Source organism: Pundamilia nyererei, unplaced genomic scaffold, assembly GCF_000239375.1.
Source record: "Pundamilia nyererei isolate P.nyererei 1_Seehausen unplaced genomic scaffold, PunNye1.0 scaffold00238, whole genome shotgun sequence".
Classification (NCBI taxonomy): Eukaryota; Metazoa; Chordata; class Actinopteri; order Cichliformes; family Cichlidae; genus Pundamilia; species Pundamilia nyererei.
The window spans coordinates 757,546-770,952 of record NW_005187639.1 but is presented as its reverse complement, the minus strand read 5'-3'; the positions used below and the strand labels follow the sequence as shown (position 1 = coordinate 770,952).

The following is a 13,407-nucleotide window of genomic DNA, read 5'->3' as shown; positions in this document are numbered from 1 at the left end:
AACCCTATCCCGGGCAGGGTAAACTGTTCCCTCGGTGTCCTTTTCATAAGGGTCTTATGAATCGCTCTTTGTCTGGTCCCTCACCAGCAATTGTAGCTCCTGCAATGTAAAGCAAACGTCACAAAAAAGCGCAGAAAAACAGTAAGTCCAGCTATGCGCAGCAACCACTAGGGGGCCGGCAAAAGCTTACTGCAAAAGAGCATAGATACGGCAGAAACACTGTTTAACAGCAACCAACCTTTGTTTCAGTTACACAGTAGCGTTCTAACATCAATACAAATCTATATACACCAACATGTACAACCTATGTAACAACATTTACACCAGAAACCATAAAGATGCCAGAGCCTTTCATTACAGAACTTACCCTCACAGTGCAAATGGGCCTTGTGAGGAACAGAAGCCTTAGAAGCTTCTAAACGCCAGAGCGAGATCCGGTTGATGGATTTTCAAAATAAAATACAACAAAGATGATAAAATTCACACTTAAAACAATAATTAAGACCAGGTAAGTACATGTTTTTCCAGATGTATTTTTAACTCTGTTATACTCAGCCCCACTGAATTTTTATCAAATTTGAGCCTCAGGTACCAAAGGCACCCACACTGGTACACACCAACCAAACAGAGGTCAAAAATCACAAACACCAACTAAACGTATCCCTAAGGATGAAGTGGGATTGGAGCAGCGCTAAACTCCCAACCCAGCAACTGGCAGCAGGGTGCCCGAAATACACCCTACCAATAACCCTTTACAAGGTGTGTACCACGGCTCAACAGGGAAAAAAACAACAAAAATGCAGAGTACGTAACAGCAAGTACAAATCCCATCACTCAGGTAGACATATAAACAAAACATTTGGATCAGTCTATTCACTGGTTTGACAAGTCGCCCAAGTCTGGTTCTGATCTGGGGAGCATCCCCGGTTTGGCCATAGTCAACCTTTGGGGACTGAGCAATGGCATGAGCAACTATATCCACCGCTACCTCAGGTGTAGTAGAGCATACTTGTACACCCTCCCCACAGCTCGTAGCAATATTGACTTCTTGGGATGCCGTGCTAGAACCAGCTTGGTCAAAGTCCACTTCAACAGACAAGCCCGATGCGGCTGGCAGGACTGAATCCATGCTTGAAACATCAGTAACATCTCCCTGAGACCGGCTGGACTCCGTCAACTGCGACACCCATGCAATTGTCCTCTCTTCAGGGTCCAAAGGTTCAGAGACAACCTCCAGGTCAGCTGTCCCATCCATGGCATCGGGTGAGCAGTCACCATCAGCACCAACACAGCTCACAGCAGGGGCATTCAAATCTCCCTCCCCATACGCAGCCCACACCAGAGACTCTGAGGAGCTCACTTATCGATTGACTCTCAAAATTAGCACCCTGGTCGCTGTGCATCCTTTCCAGAAAGCCGAACACACAGAAGTACCTGTTCCAGAGAAGCCTTGCAAGCTGTTTAGCCGACTGGTCCTTGTATGGGAAGGCCTGCGCCCATCCAGTGAAGTGGTCTGTGATGACCAAGACGTCCACAGACTTGTGTGAAGCCTCAGCCGACCAAAAGTTGATGCAGACCAACTCCAACAGTCTGGACAAGGACATGCTGAGCAAAAGAGCACGACCCTCTGGTTAGATGGTCTTACTGACTACGCAGCGCTGGCATCCCCGTACATGGCCTCTCACGTCACGCCCAAGGTTCAACCAGAGAAATCTCTTTCTAGCCAGGTCTAAACTCCTGAACTGGCCCTGGTGACCAGCATCATCATGGATCCCTCTGAGGACCTCGGCCTTCAACGAGTCAGGAACCACGAACTGCAGTCGTCTGTTACCTGATATCTGGTCTCTGGAGACTCTGTACAACACACCGTTGTTGAGAACCAGCTTCTCCCAGTGGCTCAGGTTTCCTTTTAACAAGGACCGGGTCCCCTACCCGCTCTCTCCTTGAGGGTCTCTTGTGTCTCTCAACGTAGAAGACGACGTGGGAAAGCACGTATTCAATTGTATTCTATTGAATCTATTGTAAAAAAAAATCTAAACAAAAGAAAACATAAACTTTCTGTTATTTCATTCCTCGGGGAGTCTTTACAGTTAACAAACATCGAGCCCCTGGGCCGTATGTTTGACACCTGATATAGTGAGTGAAGAAGAAACACCCAGTGCATAATGGGAATCCCCCAGCAGCCTACACCTGGCAGCATAACTAAGGGAGGATTCAGGGTCACCTGATCCAAAAAGGAAAGTTTGAATCTTAAAAGCAGAGCTAGTGTCTGTCAGCAGCCAATGTGCAAAATAAGAGAGGGCTAAAAAAGACCCAGTCAGAGAAGCTCAGATCATAGCAGCTGTTTGAAGATATTCAGAGTTCATATTTAAACTGAAGCGGTCCAGTGATGTGTGCAATGAGTTTGATGGGACATGTGAAGAGCTGTGATCTGCAGAGTCTGACAGAGAAGGCAGCGTGCACATCAATAATATCACTATAATCAAGGTTAAGAATATAACCTGTGCACGTTTTTACTAACTGCTGACTGGTAAACCAAAACTTTTCATAATAAAGTCAAATCTAAAGTTTGCACTCAGTGCTCCGTCTGAACTTTGTTGTCCAACCGAACACTCAAATATTTATAGGATTACACACTTTCAATACAATCTCCCAGTTTATAAAAAACAATCTGTGAGTGATTTCTGGAAAACAGGATGAATTTGGTTTTATTAGCATTAATAACTAACTTTAAGCTGCACAATAAAGTCTGCAGCCACTGCAATGCAGTTTAAAGCACCTCAACAGGATGATTCAGAATCGAGTGAGTCGGCCTACGGTACAGCGTCATCTGCAGAAAGGTGCAGATTTATTATTAATACAAATATCAAATAAATCAGCGGCATTGTTGGGCTCAGCCTGCCCTTGGTAGGGTCTCCCAAGGACAACTGGGCCTGGTTTAAGGCCAGAACGAGTGTGAATAACACGACCTTTGAAAAAGCACTTTGGTGGTACCAAAGACACGGCTCAGCCTGTCCTTCGCAAAGTCGATCAGACAGCCAGAGGCTTACAGACATCGTTCAGAATCTAATGATCAATAAAATTATGTACAGTCGTGTCCTTTGTTACTAGCTTGTATCTTTGTTCCTCCTCTCAGGGACTTCCTCCCTCGTGGATCCGGCATCGTCACTCGGCGTCCCCTCGTGCTGCAGCTCATCAACTGTCCCACAGGTGAGACTCACAGTGCAGAGACACGTGGTTCGTCCGTGCGGTGTCTGATCTGATCGTGTGATGTATATTGATCAGAGTATGCCGAGTTCCTGCACTGCAAAGGGAAGAAGTTCACGGACTTTGATGAAGTTCGTCAGGAGATTGAAGCTGAAACGGATCGAGTGACGGGGCAGAACAAAGGCATCAGTCCGGTCCCCATCAACCTCAGAGTCTACTCCCCCAATGGTAACACACACACACACATACACATACACACCTGTCCTGGTCCTGACTCTGCTGTCTGTCCTCAGTCCTGAACCTGACTCTGGTGGATCTTCCTGGGATGACGAAGGTCGCAGTGGGCGACCAGCCACCCGACATCGAGCACCAGATCAGAGACATGATCATGCAGTTCGTTACTAAGGAAAACTGCCTCCTATTGGCTGTTTCCCCAGCCAACTCTGACCTTGCTAACTCTGACGCCCTGAAGATCGCTAAGGAGGTTGACCCACAAGGTAAGGCTCCTGACAGCTCCACCTACATCTTTCACCTGTACTGTTCTTTCCTGGACTAAATAAAGTGTTTCGGTAATGTCGCGCAGGTCTGAGGACCATCGGGGTCATCACCAAACTGGATCTGATGGATGAAGGGACCGACGCCAGAGACATCCTGGAGAACAAACTGCTGCCACTACGAAGAGGTACAGATGCATGACATTACACCAAACCCTCTCACTGGTTGGTGGTCAGCTGCCTGCTCAGTCAGATTTGAAGTCACCTCAAACACTTTCATTTCAAATTTCACTCAATGTGGAGGTGAAGAGACAGAACAGGCTACAGCTGAGCAGACAGAGACAATACGAGACTTTCACTGTGTCAGGTTACATCGGGGTCGTGAATCGCAGTCAGAAAGACATCGATGGGAAGAAAGACATCACCGCAGCCCTGCAGGCCGAGAGGAAGTTCTTCCTATCTCACCCAGCTTACCGTCACCTGGCGGACCGCATGGGCACCGCCTACCTGCAGAAGATTCTCAACCAGGTAAATGCACAAGATCTCTCCCAAGTTTTCTGACTGCAAGGATTTCAAATCTGTCTTTCCACAGGGCTGGGCAGTGAGTTCTGTTAGCTTAGCACAAACACTGACACCGCTAAAGGTCCTCACTGTATAAATACTCTTTGAATTTCCCCAGAACATTTCCAAAACACTGTCTGATTTTTGAGGAAGTTATGAGGAGCAGGATTCTGGATTTAACAGGGAGCCAATGAAGGGACGGCGATACAGGAGAAATCTGCTCCCTGTCCCTGTCAGGACTCTTGCTGCAGCATTTTGGATTAACTGCAAATGGAAGAAAGCAGTCTTACATATTTGTTTAATATGTGCGTTGAAGGACATGTCCTGGTCAGAAATGACTCCAAGGTTCCTCACAGCGTTACTGGAGGCCAAGGTAATGCCATCCAGAGTAAGAATCTGGTTAGATACCATATTTCTAGGCTTTTCAGGGCCGAGTACAATAACCTCAGTTTGATCTGAATTAAGAAGCAGAAAGTTAGCGGCCATCCAGGTCTTTATGTCTTTAAGACATTCCTGCAGTTTAACTCATTGGTGTGTGTTATCTGGCTTCATGGACAGATAGAGCTGGGTGTCATCTGCATAGCAGTGTAAATGTATGCTATGTCTTCTAATGATGCTGCCTAAGGGAAGCATGTATAATGTAAACAGAATTGGTCCTAGCACTGAACCCTGTGGAACTCCATAATTAACCTCAGTGTGTGAAGAGGACTCTCCATTTACATGCACAAACTGGAGTCTCCACCTATGTTCTGATGTTAGTGATAAATAACAGAGCACCTCTCTCCTACCTCCAGCAACTGACCAATCACATCCGGGACACGTTGCCGGCGTTGCGCAGTAAACTGCAGAGTCAGCTGCTTTCCATCGAGAAGGAGGTGGAGGAGTACAAGAACTTCAGACCGGATGACCCGAGCCGCAAGACCAAGGCTTTGCTGCAGTAAGGACCAGCACAGATATTCACCTACGGCTCTCTTTAACACGCAGTTACAACGATTCAACGTGTCAAGATTCAACATGCACCATGCCAAGCTATGCGTTTTCTCTACACTCTACCAGTGTAGAGAAAACGCATAGCTTGGCATGAATGATTTCACAGCATATGTTTAAGAACTAATGAACACGTCTGAGTTTACTTTGGACACACAGGGTCTACAGTATACTTACAGACTCAAGTATACACATACACACTGATATTTGGTTATCTCTTAGCAAGTTGCTCATCAAGCAGACACTTTTGGTATCAACAGGCTACCAGATGATATTTGACATCTCTTCTTGGTAGAGTTCATTTAAACTTGGTTCCTTTACACAGCCGGCTTTTAAGGTCTCCCATTTTCAACAGGGTTGAAGTCAGTTAATGTTAGCCCGCTTTATCCATTCCAGATCTAGTGTTAATGTGTGTTTGTCCCCAACTGTGTCCACGTTTCAACCCTGTAGTTACTGATTGAAGGTTACTCCATTACTTGAACAAATTTGTGTAATGTACCACTGGCACCAAACAGCACGATGGTGCCTCCACTATGCGTGCTCGCTGCTGCAGTGCTCCTGCGTTTGAAAGCCTCAGCTTTACCTCTTGGACCGATTTTAGACCCCGAGTGACCCCGAGTGCATCAAACACATCCTTTTTATCACTAACGAGATGTTAACAAGCCTCGTCATGTAAAAAGATATCGCAGAACATCTGAGGAGCTTGGAAAGAAATTTTCTTCCAAGAAGCTTCTCCAGTTCCAGACCAAAGGGTGGAGAGTCCCAGATTTTAGCCCTATTGGAGTGTCCCTTAATGAGATCGTTGACAAAATATTGACCGTGGTGCCTCATCATATGAGGCAAGGTGTGAAAACAGGTGTGGGTCATTATCAGCAGAGGCTCCAGGTGAACCCACTGTGAAATCTAGCCCCACCCTATCATGTGACTCACTGAGGTCAGATGACCCAGGATGTGAGTGGGTGTGTGAAGGATCTTAAAACTGGATTATAGATGGCAGTTGGTGTCGTAAGCCCCGCCCTCTGTTCCAGGATGGTCGTTCACAGTGGAGTAAATCTGTGTCCACTGTGAACGACCATCTTTGAACATGCGATGAGGCACATGATCAATAGTGGGTCAACGACCCTCTTGGGTCCCATTAGGACTTGAATCTGGGACTCACCATCATTAGATTTATGAGACACTATATATGTAGAAATCGTGCTCTGCAGTGAGTCCACCCTGGAAAAGGAAGAGTTCGAAGAACTCGTTAGAAACGCCCAAAACGACATTCCTGCCTGTGACGAGCGGAAATCTCTGACCACAGTTCTATGAAGGGAGCTGAAGCAGGGGCTGTGTTGGTAAGCTAGAGAGGACCAAGGGTCGAGGTGACAGTAGAGTCACGAGTGTGATTTCAGGTGAAGGGAGCACGACTAGATGAGCCTACAGGTGTGAGATCTAAGTGTCAGATGTCGGTTGGGTATAACCAGCGCTGTACGTTCACGGCAGGATGGTGCAGCAGTTCGCTGTGGACTTTGAGAAGCGCATCGAAGGGTCCGGGGATCAGGTGGACACCTACGAGCTGTCGGGAGGGGCGAAGATCAACCGCATCTTCCACGAACGCTTCCCCTTCGAACTGGTCAAGGTAACCGTTCCGCTCAGGTGACATCATCGCACCATGTGCGACATCATGCCGGTTCAGTGTGCAGCAGGACTTCCTGTGGCAGGCGAGTGATGTCATAAATGTGTTTGTGCAGCTGGAGAGTGATGAGAAGACTCTTCGTAAGGAGATCAGCTACGCCATCAAGAACATCCACGGGATAAGGTGGGTTTGTTCCTAAAGTCCTGCCTGATTGTAATATCAAACCTCGGTAAAAAATCCCTGTTTATTCTGTCTGCAGTACCTCCACTGTACAGCAGGGGGTGCAGTGCGCATGCTACCTGTTCATTTATTTGGGTTTGAACATTTTCTCTCGGCACGTTCTTCCTGTTTATGGATCCAGATGTATTCATGGATTATTAGCTTGTCATCTTTGACGGCACTGCCACTCAAAGATGTCTTCATCCGCTGAATAATCGACATTAGAGTACGAGTTTCATCCATAAACATCTGCCAATGTTATCCTGGGAACGTGTGTGTGTGTGTGCGTGCGTGTGTGTGTGTGTGTGTGTGTGTGTGTGTGTGTGTGTGTGTGAGACGCTGTTACAGAGAAACAGTTACACTAACTGTGCTCAGACAGCAGACGTGCGTCCCTGCAGCTTACTGTAACAAGTGCTGCATAGCTTTGATCTTTTTTCTATTCAGTTCAATTTAATTTACACAGCGCCAAATCACAACAACAGTCGCCTCAAGGTGCTTTATATTGTACAGTATATCCTATAATAATAGATACAGAGAAAATCCCAACAATCATATGACCCCCTACGAGAAAGCACTTTGGCGACAGTGGGAAGGAAAAACTCCCTTTGAACAGGAAGAACCAGGCTCAGGGAGGGGCGGGGCCATCTGCTGTGATTGGTTGGGGTGAGAGAAGGAAGACAGCATAAAGACATGCTGTGGAAGAGAGACAGAGGTTAATGAGTGTGTGTCGCTGCGCTCGCCGAATTCTAATCCTTTAATTGTCCCACAAAGGGGGAACTTTGGTTGTATCAGCAGCAAAAACACACAAACAGACTAGAAACAGAAAAACAATTTTTACATATTTACATCTTGGACAATAGCAAAGCAGAGTACTGTACAGTTATTAAAATTAGAGTACAGATAAGTGGCAAACCTAGGTTGTAGTGTGAAATGGAAAACTGAATACAGTTTTCCATTTCACACTCACAGGGGTGAGTGTGAATGCGCTCACCTGTGCGCTCACCTGTGCTCAGGACGGGTCTGTTCACCCCTGACATGGCATTCGAGACGATCGTGAAGCGTCTGATCGCTCAGCTCAAAGAGCCGTGTCAGAAATGTGTCGACATGGTGATCAGCGAGCTCGTCAACACCGTCAGGCAGTGCACGCAGAAGGTACTACACATACTACGAGTACTATCATCGCACAGTACTAAGCGCTAATACACAGTACTGACTACAGTGACCTTTGACCTCCTCCTGCCTGCAGCTGGCTCAGTATCCGATGCTCAGAGAGGAGATGGAGAGGATCGTCACTCAGCACATCAGAGACCGAGAGAGCCGCTCCAAAGAGCAGGTTGGTCACATGACACCGTCGCCATCTTGGTATGATCCTGACCATCGCAGTTCAGGCACTGGAGAGTCGTGGCCTATTCCAGCTGTCATTGGGTGAGAGGCGGGGCTCACCTTAGCAGGTGGGCAGGCTGTGACAGGGCCGTCCTCTTCACCGCCACCAAGTCATAGAAGATTTGCAGGATACATGGACATCACCTGTGTCACATGCCGCTGATGGCTGTCCGTCTCCCTCCTCAGGTGATGCTGCTGATCGACATCGAGTTGGCCTACGTGAACACAAACCACGAGGACTTCATCGGCTTCGCAAAGTAAGACCCTTAAACCGACTTCCTGTCAGGCTCACCTGTATCCCTGATACACAGGTACAGGTGTGTCAGCTGTCTGATACACCACCTGAGCTGTGTGAACACTCACCTGGGGTGTGTGTGTGTGTGTGTGTGTGTGTGTGTGTGTGTGTGTGTCAGCGCTCAGCAGAAAAGCAGTCAGATGAACAAGAAGAAGGCAGCAGGAAACCAGGTGAGTGTGTGCAGGTATCCTGGGAAAGGAGGAGCAACACGATGAAGTGTGGGAGGACGCCATCTTTAACCTCTTTTTCTTCCTCTGTCTCCAACGCCTCTGTTGCCACGGCAACCAGGATGAGATCATGGTGAGTGTGTGTGTTCGTGTGTAGCGTAATGGGGAGGGTGAGGGTGCACCTGTGTTGGAGCTGGTTTACTGGAAACACTGGTGTCATTGACCTGTGAAATGCAGGTTTAAAGCAACCTTTGACCTTTGATCTGGATTTGAATCCTCCTCCTGAGGTGGTTCGTGATGTTGGTCCAGGTGTTATTTGATCTTTACCTGATACCAAACGTCCAGGTTTCTGCGGAGACTGCAGCCCAACGTCAGATGTTTTCACGTTTTAGCGATTAGTGACATCATCAGCAGTCACATGTTTTACTGATGCTGTGCGCAGGTGATCCGTAAAGGCTGGCTCACCATCAACAACATCGGCATCATGAAGGGCGGAGCCAAAGAGTACTGGTTCGTCCTGACTGCTGAGACGCTGTCCTGGTACAAAGATGACGAGGTAACACACACTGGCACAGACACCTGCACAAACGCACACGCATGCTCACACCTGCACCGTGCAGCGCTGTGTGGCAGAGCATGTTTTTATGTACCAGCTGGTTTTGTTTGTGTGCAGAGCTTTGCCGGTGAGCCGTGCCATTACACATCAGACATGTATTTCAAAACTGTCACAATCTGCAGTGCAAACCGTGGCTGGACGAGTCATTTCAACACCTCACAGTCTGCAGGAGGAAACCGTGACAAACACACATGTAAACACGTTGTTGCTCATTTCCATCAGCAGGTTTTTTGATACCAAAGGAAGGTGTCACATGGATCCAGCACAAACCTTTTATTTCTATTTAAAGTTAAATCTAGTTAAATAAAGGTTTACTGAGAGGGCAGAAGCCCGAAAGGCTTTATGCTATTTATCTCACTGCTTTCATTGCGCCTCCTACAGGAGAAAGAGAAGAAGTACATGCTGCCTGTAGACAACCTGAAACTGAAGGACATTGAGAAGAGCTTCATGTCCAGCAAACACATCTTCGCCCTGTTCAACACTGAGCACAGGTCAGTGTGATCAGCCACGTCCACACACTGAGAGGTGCTCCGAGCGTCCAGCTCCGAGCGTCCAGCTCCTACGCTAACGTTTAACAACGAGTTAGTTTCCATCTGAGTGTGATGTGCTGTGATCGAACCGAGAATGAAAGCGTGTGGTTAAAAATCTGAAGGTCAGCGAAGATGGAAACTAAACGGAGCGCCATTTGGACACACAGCAATGTGCCAGCTGCAGCGGCTCGAAACACATCAGCGCAGATGTTTCCGGTGAAGGAGGAGGATGTTAAACTGTTCTCAGTCAAAGTTTAGGCTCTCTGATGGCGCAGACAAACGCCGTCACGTGACAGGAAGTAGACATGGAAAATGGAGATTTGTCTTTCAGCAGCAGATGAGATATGTGTGTGTCGTTGGTTCTGATGATGATCCTGTGATTTGTGTCTGTAGGAACGTGTACAAGGACTACCGTCAGCTGGAGCTGGCCAGCGAGTCTCAGGACGAGGTCGACGGCTGGAAGGCGTCCTTCCTACGTGCTGGAGTGTACCCTGAACGCAGCGTGGTACGCCCAATTTGTACTGTGTTATAACAATATTATTACTGATGTTATTACTTATTACTGCAGTACAATTACATGTAAATACTTTATTCAGCACTGAGCAGCTCCTTCAGTGGGAGACTGCGGCACCCACGGTGTGGGACGGAGAGATTTCGCAGGTCTTTCCTCCCCACTGCTGTCAGACTCCACAACAAAGACTTTAACTGAACAAACACACACATCCACACATGTGCAATAACACTAAGTGCAATAATCTTTTCTGGCATCGTTGTATTTTTACTCAGTTGTATATAGTATTCGTATTCTATTTTTATCTTATTGTATATTTTTATTCTATTTTATTCTACTGTATATAGTATTTTATTTTATTCTATTCTGTACAGCTGTGTACTGTATTTATTCTTATTGTATTCTAATTTTTGCGTCATAACTTTTGCACTGTCCACTTCCTGCTGTGACAAAACAAATTTCCCACGTGTGGGACTAATAAAGGTTATCTTATCTTATCTTATTCTGTCCTCTCCACACCCTCCATCAGGATAAAGAGAAGGTGAGTCTCTCATGGTGCACTTCAGGTGGAGGTGGTGTGTGTGTGTTTAACGGTCAGCGTGTGCAGGTGGAGGTCGAGGAGTCGAGTGGCGACGGGCAGATCCACAGTCTGGACCCTCAGCTGGAGCGGCAGGTGGAGATCGTCAGGAACCTGGTGGACTCGTACCTTGCCATCATCCACCGTACCATCAGGGACCTGATCCCCAAGACCATCATGCACCTGATGGTCAACAATGTACGACACACGCACATACACACAAGGCCATACAGGAAGTCATATTGTGAGTCACGTGACCTCCTCTCTGCTCCTCAGACGAAGGACTTCATCCACGCTGATCTGCTGGCTCAGCTGTACTCTTGTGGAGACCAGAACACCCTGATGGAGGAGTCCCAGGAACAGGTGAGGCAGCAGGTGGAGGTGGGAGGGGCTCGGGTTTTAAGCCAATCAGACTCAGACTCTGCTTCTTCCTGCTCTCGTCCAGGCTCAGCACCGCGATGAGATGCTCAGGATGTACCACGCGCTACGCGAGGGCCTCAGCATCATCGGTGACATCAGCACCTCCACCATCACCACAGCGATGCCTCCGCCTGTTGACGACTCGTGGCTGCAGGTGACGGGGATGCCGTCAGGACGCAGGTATGCTGCTAACAGATGGGCCGTGCTGCGTAACAGACCATGGGCGGCATCGCTGACACTCGGCTGGTCTCTGCAGGTCCCCCATGTCCAGTCCGACCCCCCAGCGCCGGGCCCCTCCTGGCCCTCCTCGTCCAGGTGGTCGTGCCGCCCCGGGTCCCCCCTCCCGTCCGGCGGTGTCACCTGATCCTGGACCCCCCTCTATTCCCTCACGACCCAACAGAGCGCCACCACCTGGAGTTCCCAGGTAACGCTCCTCCTAATCCATGTTTATAACAGGAAACCTGAGGTCACAGAGGTCAGGTGATCAGCAGCACGGTCACAGGCTCCTAGCGTGTGCTGAGTTCAAATGCAGTCAGGACAGGTGAGTTTCTGGAGGCAGACTGTACATAAAAGATGAAAGGAGCCTGTGATGTCACATGGTCTCTCACAGTAACGTCACAGCAGCAGTGTTATTGGCCATGTCATTAAAAAAGCTCCGGCAGCACGCACACGGTCCACAGGTCCAGTTCAGGGACATGAGCTGAGCTGAAGCCCAGCAGACAGCCATCAGCTGCAGCCACCTGTTTCATCATCCACCTGTCAGTCAAAGAGGCCACGCCCCTAATAATGAAAACTTTAATCCAGGTGCGTAATAACGCATCCTCCAATAAATGATCCACAGACACCAAACACGTAAAGTTTTACATGGAAATCTGTGGGACTGACTCACTGCTGCCTCAGCTGGATGGTGGAGGAACTGCAGGTGTTGGTTGACGGGTGTGTGTGACAGTGTAAGACGGTCTCGGCGTGCAGTGTACAGGAGCATCAAACAGATGACTGTATCCTGGAATGCTGTTTCTAAACTGTACCATGAACATCCAGATGTTTCCAGGGATTGTCATCAGTGTGTGCAGCTGGCTTCAGCAGAGCTACAGTAAAAGACATCAGTCGTTAAAAAGAGCATTACCTGTGAAAGTGTTTGAACCTGAAGCAGAGAGTTTGTGTTTGTGTGACCCGGATGATGTTTTATCAAAAACTAGCTGAGAGCAACTTTCTTCTTCGTTGGTACTGTAGAACAAAAAGCAGCGATCAACAAACAACCTGCACAGACATGAAAAAGAAAGACTGTCTTTCTTTCCTCAGACTCTCCGTCCTCACCTGTGTGTCTGTTAGCCCAGCATGAGGTCTGCGCACCTGCCCACTCCCACACAGCCCACGGAGCCATGTCTGTCTGTCCTCCTGTCTGTGCGTGTCTGTGCGTGTGTGTGTGTGTGTGTCTATCTCTGTGTGTGTGTGTGTGTGTGTCTGTGTGTGTTTTCCTGTCTTTCTGTCCGTTCGTCTCTTGTGTTTGTGTGATCCTGTTCTAACAGTACCTTTCAGAGGTGTTTGACAGTTTCTTATGATTTTCTATGTTTTTGCATAAATTTGATGTAAAAAGGAAAATAACAAAGTAAACACATACGACAATAAGTGCCAGGACTCAGTCTATTCACACCTACAGGCCAGTGGACACTCTGTCAATGATGATCTGTTAGCTGTTTGACAACTACTCTTTCAAGGATGTTTGATATGAAAGGAAGGTTGGAGATTGGCCTATAATTAGCTAAGACTGCTGGGTCTAGAGATGCTTTTTGAGTAAAGGTTTAACTACAGCCAGCTTGAA

The 13,407-nt window shown here is 47.8% G+C and overlaps 1 protein-coding gene across 2 annotated transcripts in view; it reads left to right on the top strand.

The window, feature by feature from the left end:
• Window positions 1-13,407, top strand: part of LOC102192266 (dynamin-1-like) — a 25,289-nt gene that overhangs the window by 7,034 nt on the left and 4,848 nt on the right. For both annotated transcript variants that reach the window (XM_005749192.2, XM_005749195.2), the window contains exons 2-22: window positions 3,137-3,210; window positions 3,286-3,435; window positions 3,501-3,704; window positions 3,791-3,889; window positions 4,069-4,229; window positions 5,057-5,199; window positions 6,735-6,870; window positions 6,983-7,050; window positions 8,100-8,238; window positions 8,333-8,419; window positions 8,656-8,726; window positions 8,883-8,934; window positions 9,053-9,064; window positions 9,374-9,487; window positions 9,929-10,038; window positions 10,471-10,582; window positions 11,118-11,129; window positions 11,196-11,363; window positions 11,442-11,528; window positions 11,611-11,765; window positions 11,842-12,009. In XM_005749192.2, coding sequence (XP_005749249.1) covers window positions 3,137-3,210; window positions 3,286-3,435; window positions 3,501-3,704; window positions 3,791-3,889; window positions 4,069-4,229; window positions 5,057-5,199; window positions 6,735-6,870; window positions 6,983-7,050; window positions 8,100-8,238; window positions 8,333-8,419; window positions 8,656-8,726; window positions 8,883-8,934; window positions 9,053-9,064; window positions 9,374-9,487; window positions 9,929-10,038; window positions 10,471-10,582; window positions 11,118-11,129; window positions 11,196-11,363; window positions 11,442-11,528; window positions 11,611-11,765; window positions 11,842-12,009 — 2,322 coding nt within the window. The remainder of the gene's footprint in view (window positions 1-3,136; window positions 3,211-3,285; window positions 3,436-3,500; window positions 3,705-3,790; window positions 3,890-4,068; window positions 4,230-5,056; window positions 5,200-6,734; window positions 6,871-6,982; window positions 7,051-8,099; window positions 8,239-8,332; window positions 8,420-8,655; window positions 8,727-8,882; window positions 8,935-9,052; window positions 9,065-9,373; window positions 9,488-9,928; window positions 10,039-10,470; window positions 10,583-11,117; window positions 11,130-11,195; window positions 11,364-11,441; window positions 11,529-11,610; window positions 11,766-11,841; window positions 12,010-13,407) is intronic.